The 20489-nt window shown below is 42.0% G+C and overlaps 1 protein-coding gene across 2 annotated transcripts in view; it reads left to right on the forward strand.

The window, feature by feature from the left end:
• ASTN2 (astrotactin 2) overlaps positions 1 to 20489 on the forward strand; it is a 2581355-nt gene that overhangs the window by 2099846 nt on the left and 461020 nt on the right. For both annotated transcript variants that reach the window (XM_086921093.1, XM_086921094.1), the window contains exons 14-15: positions 7707 to 7831; positions 8769 to 8873. In XM_086921093.1, the coding sequence (XP_086777219.1) occupies positions 7707 to 7831; positions 8769 to 8873 (230 nt within the window). The remainder of the gene's footprint in view (positions 1 to 7706; positions 7832 to 8768; positions 8874 to 20489) is intronic.

The raw sequence follows: 20489 nt of genomic DNA on the forward strand, positions 1-20489 counted from the left end.
ACATTTTCTCTTGCGCAATATTTCCGTACTATGGTGTAATATCGTGCCTGGTGGGTGGTAGGTGTTCCAGTGCAAGGATGCGCTGAAAACCCAGGAGCACCCTCAAGTTCAAGGATTTGTTGGTGTTCATAAACTTTCAGCTGACCCACTGCCACTGTCAAACTGTTTTGAGATGTATTGGAGTGAAGAGCGGGTGATAGGGAAGAGAACACTCTTAAAATTGGCGGGGATGTAGGGCAAGAGCATCCCCATAGGGAAAATATTTTCCATTCAGGGAAAACCTTTTTTGAAAGGGGTCACGTTCCACTGCACACGCCTAGTTGGATTTGTCCAGATGAACATGCATTATAGGTACAATTGTCCACGTTAAAGTGCCTTCGCACAGTCACAATAGGTAATTCACAAACGTTTTCTGGGCACACAACAACACGAAAACCTTGTGAATTCCCTACACTTGTAAATCTGCACCAAGGTTTGGCTGTAACCTCGCTGTGCAGATATTTGACTTACTTTTGTAAATTGGACCCACCGAGTAAATTATACTGACTTGGACTGGCATAAGCTGACGGGTACAGTCACAGGATGATAAACACTGATTGAGACAGGCATGCATTTCTATAAGGACATCCTTCTCTCGTACATTCACTGGATGGCATTCTTGGTTCGAAACATTTACAGAAGGACATTCTCCATTGCTTAACTGATACAATCACAGATTGCTATTTACTAATTGATGTAATTACAGAGCGGTATTCTGTTATTGATGCAGACGCAGCCTGGCATTCTTTGACACAGTCGATAATTGGTACAGTTATAGAATGCCATTATTAAATAGCATTCTAGCATTGATGTAGTCCGAGAATGCTGTTTATTTTATGATCGCTGCTAATTGTCATTTATTTATTTATTTAGTGTTTTATAGAGCGCAAACGTGACCCGTTAGGGTATCAGAGTGCTTTACAGGGATAACACGTATGCAAGTATGAAATAGTCAAAGAAAAAACGCATAAATAGGAGTAGAAGGAAGTGAAACATTTGAAGAATAACAGAGTGTATACAATGTTCAGATGATAATGCAGAGAAATCCAGCAAATACGTTTGTGGGAGTACAAGGTCAGTATAAGATGGATGTATGACGGTACAACGCGTGGTATTACCACGCGTACTGTTACAACGCAGGTTTTACTACGAAAGTCGTTACACCGACTTGCGTTGGGGGGCGCTGGATAGTAAATAGTTTAATTTACTATTCCAACTCCAGTCCCCGTGGATAGTAGGGAAGGTGTTGGATGGTAAATTAAACTATTCCCTATCCTAGAGCGCCCTCCAGCGAAATCGTTGTAACGACTTTCGTTGTTAAACCTGCGTTGTAATGGTACAGCGTTGTAAGGGTTTCGTTGTAAAGGATGTTCCCTGTATAAGATGGATAGCAGCCAATCAGTCCAAACTCTAGTGGCAACAAATAGCATGCTCGAATAAGAGAGATGCAGTCACAGGATAACAAGCACAGATTACCAGTAGAAAGGAATGAGAGTCACAGAATTATACAACTATGGAATATCATGGTCTGATTGATGCAGTTGCAGAAGTACAGGCTGTGCGTGTCAAGCAGTAATGCATATCTAATAGAATGGCAGACACCGATTGGTTGCCTGTCAGAAGGGCGAGCGATTATTTTTTTCTGGTAGGGGTTGGCATACTTGCTGTCCTCATGAAATGGAAGACTTGGCATTCTAACAGCACAAGCTAGCAGAGGGCGATTGACACTTGTACAGAACGATAATCATGCCAACGAAAGAATGCCATTCCCACTGGCCACGGTGGCAGACTGTACTTAAAGCAGAGTCAAGGCTTCTGATGAATTTAGTTATATTGTTGGCCACAGATCGGGTGTCTCCAGTGTATGAGAAGACCTCTCACCTCTGTGAGTATCATTCGTATAATCTCAGACCTTAAGGTATCCAATTGAAACTATCAGTGATGTTAAAATACAAAAATGGTATCAAAAACTCAAAGTCTATGACATCAACTGTTGTTTTCTATACCAGTGTGTGACGTGTGCAACATCTTAAATCAGCTTAAACCAATACTTTTAAGTTAAGTGCTTTAACTCGAGTGGCTGGAGCCACTGTCCCGCGATCATTCCACCAAAAGCACCCTTTTCATTCCACCTTTATGCCCCTGCCGCTCCAATGATTCCATGCACAGCCCCCGATATTGTAATCATTCCACCTTCAAGCCCCTTTTACCCGGATCATTTCAAAGATGTATTTTCTCACTTAACCAGTTGTTTTCAAGCACCAAGATCATGGTCAGTCCATCTTTTAACATCAACAGCCCTAAATATTTAATCTTAAGGCTTCAACTCCCTTGGTTGTGATATTCTGGAATAACCACTGAGGGGAAGAACCACAAAGATAAGTAACTCGATTCTTTGTTAGGTAAACACAGTTCAATAGGAAACCCTGAGCATAAACCCTGGTAGTAGTGGCACAAAGCAGCAGGCATTTTCCAGAAAAATGCAAAAAAGTGTATGAAAACAACATTACAGCCAAGAAACCAATCTCCTGAATTTCCTGGATCAATTCAGTTCAATGAATATACATGTAATGATTAATAGAAGACCATGTGGCTAAAATTAGAAAAGATATTTAGAGTATATCATTTTTTCAAAACAAAAATGCCAAAAACATAAGTGGAAAGGGGGCTATAAAGGTTAATGTTCTTCCAAGTGCACTAGCAAAAACAGTCATCAGAGGCCACTCTTGCACAGAAAAAATAAACAAGAAAAAGGTTTCGGCAACGTTTTTTGTCTCAAAGAGGCCAGGAGGAAAAAGTCAGACGCCTTCTCAAACGAGGCAGCTAAAGCCAGGAACAACCTTCCCTGTACCATAGGGCCGCCCGATTGCTTCAGCAATTCAGGAAAGAACTCACGGCCTGGCTGTTCAGATGAACAGAGCACCACGAAGTAGCTCGCAACCCTAGCGCCTTGAGACCTTTGTGGGTGATTTGCTGCACTTTACAAATCTTGATTGTTTGAGAGGGATGTGTCTTTGTAGCTGGTACATTCCTGGGGCTGTGGTATAAGACTGTCAACTCAGCATCAAGGCTGGGACAGAGCTCTGTACACCATATTGCTTCTACAGCCAAGAAACAATTTCTTCAGATGATGGATAACTCGGCCATGGTCAGTGTTAAAGGTCCCAAACAGCTGATGAGGGTTTTCAGCAGTGGAAGACAGGGTCAACCACTCATTTCATCGAGCAGAGCTTCCAGTGCCCACTGGTCTGCTGGTGTTTCTTGAAAGGCGCCCTTGTTCAGCTTTGTTTTCCCATGAGACTACAGGGCACTAGCTCTCCATTATGCCCATCAGTTCTACAGCGGGCCTAGACCTAAGTGTCTTGCAGGCAGACACAGAAGCAGTTTATTCCTCTCTTGTTCTTCTTTATCTCGGTTGTATTCTGAGAAAGTGGTGTTGGGCAGATTGTCTTGTAAACCACACTATCCAGTGATTGGTAATATTTCTGGGTCCAATCCTATGGAAATTCCCATGTTCAAACCAGTCAGTTTAAAAAAAAAAGTATTTCCTGTTGCTTTCCTAAAAACAAATCTCAGAAAGTCTTGCTCTCAGGTTCTTTCATAAGAGAGGCACTGCATTGCTAATGTTTGGACCTAAGAATTATCACACGCGAACTACCTTTACCCCTTGCGCCCTGCACAAATTTTCGTGTTGAGTGGGCTCTGCACACGCCCACCGTGACATCGGACGGCCGGGGGACGTCCGCAGCACACAAGGGGTTAATCCAACTGTCAAAGAAAACGGCAGTGTTGTGTATTTAGGTTGAGTCTACAAAATGTATGTATTAGACAGCTGTCATCCCAAAAACGTCAGGTACATGTAGCAGCCAAGCAGATGGGCTCTCAGAGTAGATTCAACACACATATTTATAGTCATTATTTGTAGATTCAAGAAGCTTCAGGAATTGACTCACATGATTAAACTTTAGTTACTGTAAGCAGCAGGTACAGGAATTAGATCATGAAAAATACTTACTTTTACTGATGGGGTAATTGTTTTAATAAATCTTTAAATAAATAATTACAAAGTAAATAAATATATTTTTTTACACTATTAACATGATGGTATTGTAACTTATTTTTATAGGTTTAATCAAATGTAAACACATTTTACATTAATATTTGATATCAAAATATTTTACTAAATTATTTCACAGTTCAATAAACTTTTTTACTTTTCCCTATACTTGACCACAGGAATCTCTCTGCCCCGGTGGCTGAGATGTATCACTTTGTGATGCAAAGCTGCGAGGATATGCATCACGCTGTGTCAGTTTTTCCCAAAAGACCACAGCTGGACTAGCAAAGCACCTTCAGGCCCTCATCCAACGGTCCAGGCCTGTGTTGGCACCACTTAGGGGACAGGAATCACAGCGGACAGAGTCCAAGTGCTGAGTTCAACGTGGTTGGAGTATGTTCTGCCCCTGAGGCTCTGATCAGGAGGCCAGTAAACTAGGCCTTGCAGTCACTCTGGTGGTCCTATTCAGGTTCAGTAGATCACACTCAGGCAGCAGGATAGCAGGGCAGCAGTCCATCTTGCAGCAGAGCAGCACAGCAGTACTTCTGAGTCTTCAACATATCTAAAAGTGTACTGAAGAGTTTGGTCTGAGGGTCCAATATTTATACTTGCTGTCAGCTTTGAAGTAAAAGAAAGTTCTGGAGGTTTACACAGGCTGAGGTGTTTGGAATTTCCTGCTTTCCTGTTCTGTCCCCATCTTGTCTGGGTGCACAAAAGACTAGTGTGAAAAACCTTGGGCCAGATGTATCAAAGATTTTGCATCACACTTGCACCATGCAAGGGAAACAGGGTGACACAAAACCTAGAATGAGATTTCCAAGCCATGCAAGGCCACTTCTCTCATGGCAAAGTCAGATTTTAAGTCACAATTTGGAAATGCCATTTTTTGAAAGTTTGCATTTTTTTTGTCCCAAACATAGTATGCATGCAGCCTGTACCCTGGGTCAAATGACTAGGTGTAGCTGGCTGAGCCTGATAAAAGAGGACTACAGGAGGACTACAGGAGTATGCCTTTGTGTACAGGCCTGAAACATAACATAGGTATATATAGAGTATCAAGTATGGTTTGAGACTGTGATCAAGATAGAAAAGGCTGTTAAAAATGATCTCTTGTTTGCAAGTGACAGAGCAAATACTACTCATGTGGGCAAATTCTCAAGTTATCAGCACTTTAGTGCAGCAAAAGGGGCGAAAGTATTACCGTCCCATTCTCAAGTTGGTGCAAACTGACAATATTGCCAGTTTTCCAGCGATAGCTTCCGCAAAAAACACCGCCATGGATGAGAGCGACAACGAACGCTAATGATATGCAGAGTCGGCGTTCCCGTGCAAAAACACACAAAAACACCACTTTGCGATATTCTCAACGACCAGCCAGATCTGCGATGCGATCCAAAAACCTGTGATAAGGGGCATTAGCAGCAGGGATTTAATACCTGCCTTTTACTGGTGTAAATCAGGACGACAGTTTCTTACTAAGGCACTGCTTTTGTATTCATTGTTACCGTGGGACTCCCGCCTCGGCGACGGGGAATGATTCAGGCATGTGAATCTATGAAAGATACCAATACTGGATAACTGTAGTTACAGGTAAGTAACTTATTTTCTTCTACACCTTCAGGGATGTGAGGTTGTACTTGTACATTGTCATCTCACAGTTTCCTGTTATGCCAAATGCGAATGGCCATTTTCTACACACAAGCAGCAGCAGTTGTGTCCTCTGTTCTGTTGTGAAAGTGTTGCAGTTTGTACCACATTGTTGTCAATGTTGGTGATGCTCTGCATCTTGTGTGTGTGTGCTGCATTATGGGTGAGTTGCCCCTTCTGCTCAGATTTGGCTGTGCCTTATCACTTTCAGGCGGTGTGCCTTTCACTTCTGTGCTTATACAGTGCTGAGATGTTACAGACTTGCGTAAATTGGGCTCTTGGTCAGAGTTGTGACACTTAGGCATGGTTTGTCCGCAGATGTGCTATGTATACTTGTGCATGTGTGCCATTGTGCCCATCTCCTCCGCCCCCCCCAGACCCTGTTACTGTTGGCTCAGGCCATGTTGTGCAGTGTCCGGTAACCAACTCCTGCCACCGTCTCCCCAATAATGGTCCCAGGTTGGTCCTCCGTGGGGCTTGTGGGGTTCTGGTTGTCCAGCGATGTTCCATGGAAAACCCCGCAGGGCATGTTATCAAGCCCCAGTGATGATTATCGCTGAGCGAGCTTAGCACGCTTTTATTTATCGCTGGCTATCGCTTCAATATATTGCCAAGCTAGCGATGTATTATCAACGCTTAGTGCTATGGTGATAAATATTCCAGCTATTGAAGGGTCTTCCGTGGAACATCGCTAGTTTTCCAGCGATGATTCATGGAAAACGGCGATAAGCTTGATGGTAGGCCCGGTGGCCTTAGCCCCACAATCCATCTCCCATGTTAGGTATGCCTTAGTCAGGTATTTAACAGACATTAAATTCCTGAGTTAAGGCAGAGTTAGTGCAATTTAAATTATCACTACGCCTTGTTGTTAATATCGCAATATTTTCCCATGTTGTTTTCACAGCCACGCCTACTTTGCATCTCATTATCGATGCGAGGCATGTGAAAAATGGAAGCTAAGTCAAGGAAACACGCGCTAGCGTGTCCTTGTAAATAATGTGATATAATTATCGCTGCTTTGCGCCTGAAAAACGGACGCTAAAGTGGCGATAATTCTATCACCGGCCCTTGGTAATATGCCCCTGCTATCGCTGGAATATTTATCACCCTAGCACTAAGCGTTGATAATACAGCGCTAGCTTCGCAATATATTCCAGCGATAGCCGGCGATAATTAAAAGCGCGCTAGGTGCGCTAAGCGCGCTCAGCGATAAATATCACTGTGGCTTGATAATATTCCCAAAAAGACAGAGTAGTAATGCGACTCGTGAACTTTTTCTGTTACTCCACAGAATGTGTAAATATAAAAAGATGTTATGGAATGATTTCCTTTTTTTACTCAATTATTATTTACTAAATATTATTATGTTAGAGGCTGCTAAGAGTCGCAGACACCTGTAAATAATGCCGCTCATACCGATACCTTTACTGCATTTACAGGCGCTGGAGATTTATCGAAAATCCAGTAAAATACATTAAAAATTCTAACGCCATGGACTAAATGTCATGTAGAATAGTAATATTCTGTGTATTATCTTGGTATTGACATGCCATTATTCTTGGATAACGCTTTCATTTTATAAGTTTTTTTTTTAATCTTATATCGATTTTGTATTTCTTATGTTACGTGAAAGAAAGTGTTTTACGATAATACAAACAAATGTGATAGTGATGATGTTGGGAGTAGCATTATTGATCTCTTGTCTTATTAAACTCCATAAAGTGAGAACTGTATGCTTAAATATTGTTGGTATTATTGCCCACGTCAATTGCACTTATTTTATTAGTGTCATAAGGATTAAATGCCGGCTAGGCAAGGCAGGCTTGGAAATTCTGCAGACATCCTACCCCTGAAAGGAAAGGGCCTTTTGCCTCCATATGAACCGAGATTTTTCTCTTGCATGTCTTTACTGTCACGGTTATCTACTCTGAGCATCACCATTCCCAATGTCCTTCCTTTTCAGGGAGAATAACTTTATCAAGGATTTCCCTCAGCTAGCAGATGGTCTGATGGTCATCCCTCTGCCAGTGGAGGAGCAGTGCCGTGGTGTCCTCTCTGAACCCATGCCGGACATGCAGCTGCTGACAGGTAAGATGGATCCAACCTCCATTGTCTTTTTCCTCAATGCCGGGTAAGGGGATAAGCAGGGCAGGTCACATTTATTCTCATATTAATTCAACTACCACAGTCCAGAATCAGTATCCTATTAATAACCATAGAGGAAAGGATGCAAGGTCTGAAATTGCTTACTTAGACCTGTGAAACCTATATTGTGTGAGTAACGGGCACTCCTGCCCATCCTCGTCTCTTCTCATGGTTACCCTACATGCTCACATCAGCAATGAAAGCATCCTCTGGCTTCCGATCCATAGGCAACAGATGGATGGAGAAGTAGTTGGTTTGTGTAGTAGAAGAGAGACAGTGGCCATTGCAGGAGAGTTCAGACACTATTTATGTTCAGCACTAGATTTTTGTGCACATCCACACACAGCCTGGCAGGAGTTATTACTACTGAATGATTTGCACAAATACAGTACAATACATGTAGACCTCCTTGTGTTTGCTTTGACAGGTATATCCTGCCAACTCCTACATTGAGACTTCAGGGTAGTATAAGACGTTGAAGGAAAGAGGTCCTCAAATACAAAACAACCATAATTCAGTATAGATAGGTTTCTGGATACACGTTACCAATAGTTTGGAGCTGGTAGAACAAGTTTACAACGGGCACACAATGACATTGTACGATATCCTTATATGATGAAATCTCCACTACAGGTTGTGGAATACGACTAAATCATAATGCAAAGAACCCATGTTGGTGCCTTATGCAAGGCAATACATCTCTTCACTCTGTCATTGAATTCATTCAAGAAGGCTCAACCTTGAGCACTCAGCCGAAAAACAGTCCTTAGATAACTGAACTGTTGTTTGTCAGTAGTGGTTTGCTTTCATTGGCAGGTGTCTTCTCTGTCTGTAGTGTTTAGCTTTCATTGGCGGGTGTCTCTTTCTTTATTTCCTGCAGGTGACGTCAGGTACAATGAAGCCATGGGCTATCCAATGGTGCAAAAATGGAGAGTTCGGAGCAACCTCTACAAAGTAAAGCTCAGCTCCATCACATTGTCAGCAGGTAAGAGCATTGAGAACGCATTCTCTGTATGAATCCAGCAGTAAGACACTCTCAAAGGAGAGGAAGAGCACATGTACAACCACCAGCAACAAGGCAATGCCTACTGATAATGCTAGCAACAGTTTCATCTGTGTAGGGAAAGCCCCATAGAAAAGATTGCTCTAAAATTTGAACTGCAACTCAATATCCACAGAAAAAGATCCTCCTGATAACCCTAATATCATATCAATATTTGCCAATAATCAGATAGATATGCACAGATCGATTCTTTGGTAAAAACACAATGCATTTTGATAATTTTAGCAACTGATCAATAACGACAGGAAAAGACCCAAGTAGACAACTTTATCGCCAAGGAAAGGGATTAATGCCTAGATGCATCAACCTATTTAGGAAGTGCAAACGGTGCGAATCGCAAAATTCGGCCGTTTGCACTTCCTAAATAGTTGTCTGGGATGCATCAAGCATTTTTGGAAAATCGCTATTTTTAGCGAATTCCAAAAATGCGATTGCTTTTAAGGAATCGCAAATTTGCGATTCCTTAAAAGCAATGCATGATTATTTTTAAAATTGCGATTTCGCAAATAGGGGGTGCAAATTACCACGAGGTTGAACCTCGTGGTAATTTGCAAAAATGTGTCAAAATGCCCAAAGATGCATTTTAAAACACTGTCATGTTACAGACACACATGTCCTTAGGACATGTGTGTGTGTAACATGCACTTTAAAATACATTTCAGGGGTGCAGGGGGGGTTCCTTTGGACCCCCCCCTGCACCCATGGAATGAATGAACATTTTGCGAGTTCCAAATTGCGAATTTGCAATTCCCATTGATTCCTATGGGCCTTTTGGCCCATAGGAATCAATGGGAATTGCAAAATCGCAATTTGGAACTCGCAATTTTATTGCGATTCGGTAAAAATTGCGATTTTTACCGAATCGCAATAAAATTGCGAAATAAATGATGCATTGCCATTTGCGATTCCTTATTTGCGATTCCTTATTTTTCGCAAATAAGGAATCGCAAATGAAAACTTTGACGTATCTACCCATAAGACATTAAAACTACACCTCTCCTGGTGTCACCTGCTTCACCACTTAACCAACAGAAAGAACCTGAAAAGGGGGATGGGTAATTCTGGACCTTCAATTTTGATGGCACCCACATACACCTCTACAAATACAAAAAGGGTGTCGAGTAATACTGTATTGATTCTGTGACCAACCCAATCAATAGTCTTCAATCAATCAATTTTCTCATGCTTTTGTGTGGCCTATGGCTACCTTTACATCAGATATTGTTCTACTGTAATCACTCACATTTATTCTTCAATAAAATCTGCACTATTAGGAAATACTTTCAGTAGAGATCCAGCACAGCTAGTCACATGGCGTCTATTCCCACCCCTCAGAACTTCCCCTATTCTATGGTTGCCGCAGCACCATGTTACAGACCATGGTGGCTAAATAGGCATTGACCCGGCCACGCGGTACTTCGGCCTCCTTGGCCTTAAAAGATCTCCACTGGCTGCCAGTTGTACAAAGAGTATACTTTAAGGCACTTTGTATTGTCTATAGGGCAGTACATAAAATTGGGCCCAAAATCCTACAAAGGAAATTTGTGTGGTATGCCCCTGCCAGATCTTTGCGCTCTTCTTCTTCTAACTTAGTCTGCTTTCCCCACGTTAAAAAAGTTCAAATGGGTGGCAGATCCTTTAGCTTTACGGCAGCAAAGCTTTGGAAAGCATTACCCCTGGAACTCAGGCAACTAAATGCCCTGTCATATTTCAGGAAAGAATTGATAACTAGACTATTCCCCAGATAGTGATCTTGGATTATCTTGCTCTGTCTTCGCTGGTTGGTAATCTAAGCATCAGGATAGCCTTGGGGTGAAAGCCGTGCTATATAAGTGCACATTACATTACATTACATTACAATCTCCTTCCACCCTGTGAAGAAAGAAGTCCTCCTGGAGAAGATTACTTGCATTATTTATCTGTCGCCACCGAGCCCCTGCCCTAAAAGAGTAAACAAATTCACCAAGAAAGCAGTAACTCTCTTTCTAATCACGGGTGGTGTCCCATCTAAGGCATCATTTCATCTGCGGAAACAGTGTTGTTTATTCCTTTTCTAAGAAAGTTGCCACTGCCCCTTCTTTACTTTCTATTGGCCTATCTCCTTATTTCCCCGCCCCTCCAAGCCACTGAAAGTATGGATGGCCAATGAGCAAATCTTCCATTTCTTTTTTTTAAATTATTTTTATTGAAGTCCTTTAGTAACATTTCTGATTGACATCGCATAATAAATTCATCAAGAAAAATACAAAATAAAAATAAAAATAATCAGGCCTTTAAATACAGTAATTAATAACAGATGGGTAAACTTCTCAGTATCCCTCCTAAATTTCATTTAAAATAAGATCCCCAAATTTTGTTAAATCTTCTTAACCCCCCTACTTGCAAAGCATACGGTTTTTTCACTTTTCTTAACCCTCCTCATTTTCTGTAACCATTCATGCATGGATGGGATCGGTTCTGATCGCCATTGCTGAAAGAACAAAGATCTGGCCACTGCCATTGCAATGTAGACGAATTAGCTAGCTTAAGATCGAAATCAAAACCATATAGCATCAATTTTACATTCACCGAAATCATAATATTATAATGAGTCTGAAAAAAGCAAATATTTCATCCCATAATACCCCAATTCGTACACAGTGAACCATTACGTGAGACCAATTAGCCGGGGAGTGATGTAAGCACTTAAAACAATTTGCTAGGTAATTAGCCTACATTTTAGAAATGGCAGCATGGTTTCATTGCCGGCAGGCAATTGATCACAAATACTCATTATTTGATTGAAGCTTTAGATTATTTTGAGACATGAGGAATCCCTGCTTTTGTTTTGTTATTAGACGCAGTAAAAGCTTTTGATTTGGTGATATGGGAGACACTTTTTATTATATTGGAGCATTTTGGTATTTCGGGCAAAATTATAACCCTAATTCGAAATCTTTATATTGGTGCCAAAGCCAATGTTATTATAAATACGGCAAAGGTTGGGTCAGTCTTAGTCAAGCGTGGCACAAGGCAGGGCTGCCCACTATTGCCTGTCCTCTTTGCGTTTTTTATCGAGCCATTGGCAGTCGCATTGAGGAACTGTGCGGATATTCTTCCCCCGATTCCATTAATGGATAAGGTTAAATTATATGCGGATGATATTATGCTTCTAATTAAACCTGAAATTCGCTCCCAAGCCAGAGTATTTCAGTTTTTTGAGGAATTTGAGGGCCTGGGGGGATATTGCATTAACAAAAAGAAAACAGAAATCTTGGTATATGGGGGTGGGAATCCGGAACTGCACCCCGATATATGTAGCTGCATTAATACTAAGCCAAATCTTTTATTTCAATAAGATGAGTCATATTTTGAATACTTCTCAAGTTTTTTTTTTTAATTGAAGGTGGCCAACCTAGCCTTTTTCTTATTCTTTTTCTCAATACACGCACATTACACACATTCCTTCCAGGGGAGGTGCCAGGCTAGGGCTACTTTTCTTCACGTAACTTCTTATGGGGCAAACTCCTTCTTGCCAAGAGGCCAAGGTCCATTATGTGACAACTTCTGCCCTTGCTGACTTTTTAATTCAATAATTGTTTGCCTGCTATGATTTCTAAGGCCAAACTTACAATATTACAAGTGAGCGTCTGGGTTGATGAATGCAAAAGATGTTTCTTGGTTGCAAGTGAGTGATATGGAGCAGTGTGTTGGTTTAATTTTCCTGTTTAAAAATGTATCATCTGGGGACTGAACAATAATGACGCACACACACACACACACACATGTTTTGCAACAAAATGGCACTGGACATGCCGACCTCTTTACTGACTTGTGCCTCCGGCGTGCATGTGGCCTGCAAAAATTAATTATTCCGCAAAAAGTCCGTCCACCAGGAACAACTACCCGAGCACTCTTTCGGGGTGAATATTTATTTATTTCACTGGGCATGACGCGTTTCGAGATTAAGCCTTTTTCAAACGCTCTCCATACACAAATTATTTGCGTGCAAATGTTTATATTCTACAATTGGCTTCCCTGCATAGTAGATGACAAAAAGGACCACCATTTAACCATCGCCCTTACAGTTTGTCTCACTGCCATCATTGTGTGTACTTGCTTGCGTTGTAATTCAGTTGTTCCATCTAAGTGATAACAGGAATGGTCCTTTAATATCCTTCTCGTGCGATGATAGTATTTTGTGCCACTGTGTATTTTAATAGGAAGCATATGCAACAGTGCTTTAAATAGGAAAAATATGTGCAGGTACTCATTAAAATGAGCTAGAGTTGTAGTGAGTGGGCAGGGCTAGGGGCGGGGCTAGGGGCCAGACATAATGATACTGAACAACTTCCATAATAGTTGCAGCACACACCAATACACATGATAAATGTGTTTATATAAACAAAGCAGGTTAACTCATTACACAAAATGAAAGAGAAATGCGATAATATGTTAACTATTCCTTTTTTTTGCAATAGTTGCACCTTCTTAATGCCATACTGTTAGCTGATGGTGTTTGGCACAATACTATATATTTTTGATCATATGTGTAGGAAGAAACTGAAAATACACCCACATCAAACCAAAGCTTTTATGGCAACAAGCAAATTAAGCAAATCATCATGACTCTCCCCAGAAGATCTCTCTTGTCTCTTCCATCGATCTATCCATTCTTCCTTTCATCCTACCATTTACCTGCTGATGTCCACCATTTACCCCTTACATTCTGCCTTCTATTCAGTTTTCCATCCATCATTCAGTTTTTCACCATTCTGTCTGTCCACCCTTCATATCCAAACCTATCCATCCATCCATCTTTAAACCTATCAATTTATCTTTTCACTCATCCATCTCTTTAGCCACCCTTTCACTCATCTATCCATCAACCCTTTCACTCCTTCATACCATCCACCCTTTCACTGCAATCCTTCCTTTCACCCAATCCATCATCCACCCTTTCATCCATCCTCCCTGCCTCACTTTCATTCATCCATCCATCCAATCTTTCACTTATCTACCCACCATCCGCCCTTTTATCCAATCATCCACCCTCTTTCACCCATACATCCATTCACTCATCCATCCATCCATTCACTCATCCATCTATCCATCCATCCATACATACATACACCCTTGCTCACTCATCCAGCCACTCACTCACTCACCCACCAACCCTCCCTACTACGTTAATCATGAACCTTTGTCGCCGCAGACATGTACACACAAAGTGCCATCCATTTTCTTTCAAATACCTCCGGAGAGTGTCTTGATTCTCTCTCTCTCTTTTTTCTTACATAAAACAGGCAGACAAATGCAGGCAAACACACAAACATAAGCAGACACACTAAAGACTCTGGTATGTTAAAAGCCATGTTATACTCTTCACCATGGCTTTTTTATTTGCGAATGCCGTGGGACTGCCATGATTCCTGCACATGCAGAGGATAGTGTGAATGTGGTTGACAGCACAGGGCCTGAATGGACCCCCCAGAGCTGTCAAGGTTTCAGATTGCTTATGTGTGACATTTTCATATTTTCATTGTAATTATGAGTGGCATTTCAACGACTATGAGTGACATTTTCCTGCAAGCAAAATTAAGCAATGAAGACGAGGGAATCATATAAATATCAGAAATTACACTCATTTGAGTTTAGCTGCTAATGTTTCAGATTGCTTATGTGTGACATTTTCATAGATTCAGTGGATTTACGAGAGTCAGGCAACAACTAGATGTATAACACTTAGAGTGGCACATTCTTGCTACCAAAATCATGGAATGAAGACCATGGAAATAGACAAATATCAGAAATCACAATCATTTGACCAACAAGGAAGTCAAACTCTGCAGCGGGTGCTTTTGAAGCTATTATTTAATTTCAACAAAATAAAATCAGCACCCTCCACCCCAACCTCAGCTTCAGGTGCAGCCAAACCACATGTAACAAAGGGATCTCTGTGACAAAAACAGCAACTCACTGAGCCATCCACATACAATACAGGACAATACAATATGCTTTTTTGAAGGAGGCATATTAATCCTCTACCCTACTTAATGGTGAGAGTGAAAACTGCCAGTAGAGAAAACTCGGACTTCTCTCCAGTGGGGACAATAATCGCATGACTTATCTCTGACTTGGCAAGACTAACTGTGCTGAGAAAATATAGGGTGCTACTTTGTAGTGTCACTGTTGAGCAGGGATGTTAAACACTTTGCATTACTAATAAATCAGCAAAACTGCTAGTTTATACAGAAAATAGTGCATTTTTAGCACAGACAGGCAACTCTAGTGTGCCCATTTGCAAGGCCCTCTGCCATGCTGAAGCCCCCTAATCATGCCCGTAACAAACATTTTAAATGTCAGCAGCAGGAAATTTTTAAATTGATGTCTGACTTACCTGAATCTCTTTACAGCAGTCAAAACGATCCACCGAGAGGAGCTGCTGGCCTGGCACCGCGTGGATCGCTAGCCTGTCTCTTCTTCAGAGTCAGACAGCGGCCCTGCTGTGGTGTCTCATCAGAGAAAGCCTCCTATGTACAGACCGGGTAATTGAGGCATTTGGTGTTAGGAAGGCAGGTGCCTCAGTGCAGAAAGTAGTTATAGTAGCGCTCAAGGAGCCTCTTCGATCGCATTGTCTGGGTATTAACCCTCCAATCGAGAGAAAGTACGGGAAGTGTGAGAATCTGCCACCCTATGTTTAAAGTATTACTGTACACTGACTTTTCACTACCTGAAGTACTGCGCTTTGAAAATCACACGCACACACTAGCAGGTAAAATGAATCTCCACCCTGCTCTGTCAAGCACAGTGTGATGGTGAGCACCGCACATTATTCAAATGACCCTGCGGAATAGCTCAGCAGGGGCTCAGATCGGGGCTACAGAAGTTGCGCCTTGGCTGCCAGACAGTTCCACTTCTGCTCATTAGCACTCTCAGCCAGTGAGCCTACCTTTTCATGAGTACCGGTACTCTCCTCGGCAGTAGAGAAGTGGCGGTACTCCGAGTGACTAATCCAATAAGTGCTGGTGCTCCGTACCAGTGAGTACCGGCCCATTTGAAGCACTGATATGCATCTCATAATGCGCCCCTCGTCTGCCGCATTACTGCCAGTTCAAAGATCTGTACCTGAAGGTGTTCGGTGTCAGTGAACTCCGCCTTGTATATGTCGTCATGCCCCAACTCACTGTCAGGAGGTACACAATTTGGATCCACGGCCATGGCGGTTCTTGCAGGTTTCAAATAATAGTCCAACAAATTCCCACAAACTGAAAGGACAGTGGTGAAATTGTGGTCCTTTTTTGTTATCCACTGTGCAGGGAAGCTAATTGCAGTATTTACACACCTGCACGCAATGATTTGTGTTGTGTTATGGAGGGCATTTGAATAAGGCTTGATGCCGAAACGCGTTATGCCCAGTGAAATAAATAAATATTCACCCCTTAAGAGTGCTCCGGTATTTGTTCCTGGTGGAGGGACTTTTTGCTGCATAATATATATATTCTGTGAAGGCACAGCATCGCTGCAGAAGCAGTCCGTGACTACACGGAGGGACAAGAGCACTGTATCTTCGTCCCCGAGGCACGCTGGATTGGGACAAATGTGGCTTGGGCGTCGAGGGGCCAGGGAGGGAAAGTTGTTTCAGTTGCAACATTGGACACTCACCTTATCTGCATGGCATCACGTTCCTGCAAATTTGAAAATCCAACACTCACCATGAGATGCAGTGGGATCGATGCCAAACACGCACCTAGCAGGCCACGGCTGTTGCCTGCTGGGAATTACAGTCTACCGACGTGGGCTGCACTGTTGATTGGACTACAAACTCGGCCCACCTGGATTGTCACCAATCAGAGAACGACCTCAGTAATATCAAAGCGGAAGGGTGAATAGACTGTGTTTTTCATACGGGCATTTGATAAAGGCATAACCCCAGCCAAAACGCGTCATGCCATCACTGCAATAAACGTCTTTCGTGGCTCCCTCAATGTGTGAAAAAAAGAGAGAGATGACCCCACCAGTTCCAGGGAACAGGGTACTCTAGACAACTTAAGCATATGAAAAGATCCCTGAAGACCAACTTTGTATATCTTCAAACCTTCCTTTCATTCATTGATTGTATTTGTCAATCACACATTCATATCTTATATTAATCCAACCTTGATCCCAAGTATATTCTCCGACTGTCTTCTCAAGTGGGGTGATTCTAATGCTGTCTTTATGATTTCAATGTGTTTTCTTTTTAAAGTATTTATGTATTAGCGTGTGATAATATAAAGTGAAATGTATAAATTGTGTTAAAGGTTTTTATTTATTGTTTAAGTGTATTGTTTCAGAAGTATTTCCGTTAATTTTAAATGTCAAGACAAGAAACGATTTTAAACTAATAAAATACCGTAACTGCCTTCATTTTAGTCCCTCAATGTGTCCCTCTGATTCCTTCCAAATTAAGAGATCGTGTGCTCATATTTTGCGTGTTTGCCCCTAACGCGCCAGAGGGACCCGCCCATCGAAGTCTCTGGAGTCACAAGGGCAACATCAGTGTGAATTATCCAAGGGATTGGAATTACTCTGTGACCACCGCATCCTGTGAAGGCGCGGCATTGCTGCAGAAGCAGTGCGTGACCACACTGCAATAAACGTCTTTTCTGGCTCCCTCAATATGTCCCTCTGATTCCTTCCTAATGAAGAGATTGTGTGTGTGTATACATATATATACATATATATCACGAACCAAAGACAGAATGAATTAAATGCATTTAGATATAAAATAAATAAATGCATTGCATCAGAGTGAGTGAGATATCAATTGACTTATAGCCAGTCTTGTGTTTTCCACCTGATTATGACGCATGTTGGGACTTGTTGGAAAAATGAAACTGATCCCAGCATGAATAAATTTCCTGGTTGTAAGCCATCATCCAGATATGAAGTAAGCTAATAACTATTTTCAGTAAATTATGTGAGAAGTATAACAGGACAGGGTTTGTAAGACAATCACGAGACAGGAAGAGTGATGGAGAACAGATGGATAATAGGAGCTGTAAGTTGTAGCAACATTTTAGAGGTACAGGACTGGCTTGTCGCTATGCTGCCACGATGCCCGCAGTCGGGGCCGGCAAGATTTGCAGGTGGGCGGGGTCTCCCGGGTTCACTGGGGGGAGGCGGGACGGGTTTAATTCAATTTTTAAAAACGTACCTTCCCGGTCCCGTGCCGCCTCAGCTCCTGCCTGTTTACTGCGTTTTCCTGCTGCTCTCCAGACCAGGAAGCAGCCACAGGCAGCCTCCCTCTCCTAAGCCAATCACAATGCTGCAATGGCAGCGTTGTGATTGGTGGGGATGGCGCCCAGTAGAGTGCCTATGGGGAGGCCATTTCCTCTATGTAGGCAGCCTACATAGAGAAAAGGCAGAGTGCACATGACTGGTTTGGTCGGCCACCGAGGGCCGACCAAACAGTCGGGGCATACAGCATTGGGCAAGCCACTTCACCTGCCCGCCCCAACCAGGCATACCCTTCTCCTTTCTTGTGCGAGAAGCCGAAACATAAAATGGTATTTAAAATCTAAAATACCATTTTATGTTTCTGCTTCTCGCACTGCAAGAAAGCAGTGGGGAGACGCTCTTCCGCCCTAATGGTGGAGCCGCCCCTGGATGTCCATAACCTTCTAGAGGGCAGGTGGAATTGAGATATACAGATGAAGGTCCAGAGGATACCTTCAATAGTAGATCATTTCTAACTATTCCACTGTCATAGGTTTGTTGGAGATGGGGTTGGTGTAGAGGCGGTTCACAGGAGGCTAGCTGTGTGATAAGGGGGGCTACAGAAGCAAACATTACCCTGGATCTCACAAAACCTTCTGAATGGTGTTATATTTCCATGTTATGTTGTAAACATGTTGAGAATTTGGAGGGTAGGTATGATTGTGAGCAATGTTCACCATGGATGTTGATGAAGGATGCAGAGTTTTCTACTGAACAGGAGGTTGATTCTTCCTCCTTTGAAGAGGAAATTGGATCTGATGAACAGGGTACGCCTGCAAGGGAGGGAGATGGGTCTGTAGTTTCACGCGTTTTGAGGGGTGCTAGTGAAAGAAGGTTGCCTGCGTATCTGAGTGATTATGTTTCTTGACTTTCTATGTTTTATTAGCTATAGTTTTATTTTGGGTATTATTCTTATTATTTTCTTTTTGTTTGTTTTACTGTAAAGGGGGAGATGTGTTATATTTCCATGTTATGCTGTATAGAATTGTACACATGTTTTACGGTCTAGAATGATACATCTCTATGATGCTCCAGAGATTCTGATGTGATGTCACCTCTGTGGCATCATTAGCAGTTGCTCCAGCCATGTCTGGCAAGAAGCTGTTCAGGTTCTTTCTCTGAAGAATAAATCTACTTGAAGATATTCACTGGTGTATTTTGCCTTCATATCATAACAAATGGCCAGTTTACAGGTGTGATGTACCAGAAGATAATATTTCGAGCAGCTGGGATGTCTTTGGAGTCTCTCCTAGAGCTCTTACTTGTGAAGATAATGAAAATCACAGCAGAGAATCTGTAGGGTTTGTCTAGCGTTGAGATGCTAGAACGAGAAAAAGACCCAAAGCCCATCTCATATTTTTTATTTGTACAAATAATATTGTTACCATCAAGATATGATTTGTAGTAACTCCATTGTTGAAACCCTCTATTTCCATAATATTTGTTGATACAGGGGCTCCCATTCAGCCATTGGATGTGTCAGAAGGGCCCTATCCTAGGATACTCACTCAATCAAAAGAGAAGTTATCTGTAGGTAAAGACTCCAGCGAATAGTGCCCATGAACAATAAAGAGCCTCACAGTATGATGCTATCTTCACTTAACATAAGCACACAACACCACGAACAGATAGTGATCCACCAGTCAGGCATCTATCTTTTGTACGTCACCGCAAGGAAGATGGCAGGTTCTTATACTGAACTTATCGGGGAGATGCATAATACAAATAATGAGCAGGGTAGAAGGTACAAACAATAGATAATGAGATTGGCTAATAGACACAACCCAATAAATAGGCCCAGTCAGAAAGGACAAAATACAGTTATTGATTTCAGCAGGAATGTACAATGCACATTAAGGTACAATATTCAATTAATGACCTTATGAGGAAGATACAGACAGACATTAGTTGCCACAAGAGGAAGGTAGACTCTACCGATAATGGCTCCTACGACAGGTGCAATCTTCATTTCCGAAAGACCTGTGCAGGAAGCCACCATTTTCTGAAAATGGCCTCTGAAGGAAGGTACAAACTGGAAGGGATGATGCATTTTGCAAGACGCAATCTACAGATATTGATTTCAGCAGATGGTGCATAGTTATTGACCAGAAGGCAAGAACAATATGTTGCTAATGATCTCAGTAGCAAGGTACACTCTATACTTAATTTACAAAGATGGAAAGCCCTTTCTGTCGTTGAAGACATGGCAACTCGGTACACTAACCATTAGATAATTCCATAAACACTAGGGCACTATCTTCAAATAAAATCCTGAGCAGGGAAGCATTTTTGTATGTA

This window comes from Lissotriton vulgaris, chromosome 5, assembly GCF_964263255.1.
Source record: "Lissotriton vulgaris chromosome 5, aLisVul1.2, whole genome shotgun sequence".
Lineage (NCBI taxonomy): Eukaryota > Metazoa > Chordata > Amphibia > Caudata > Salamandridae > Lissotriton > Lissotriton vulgaris.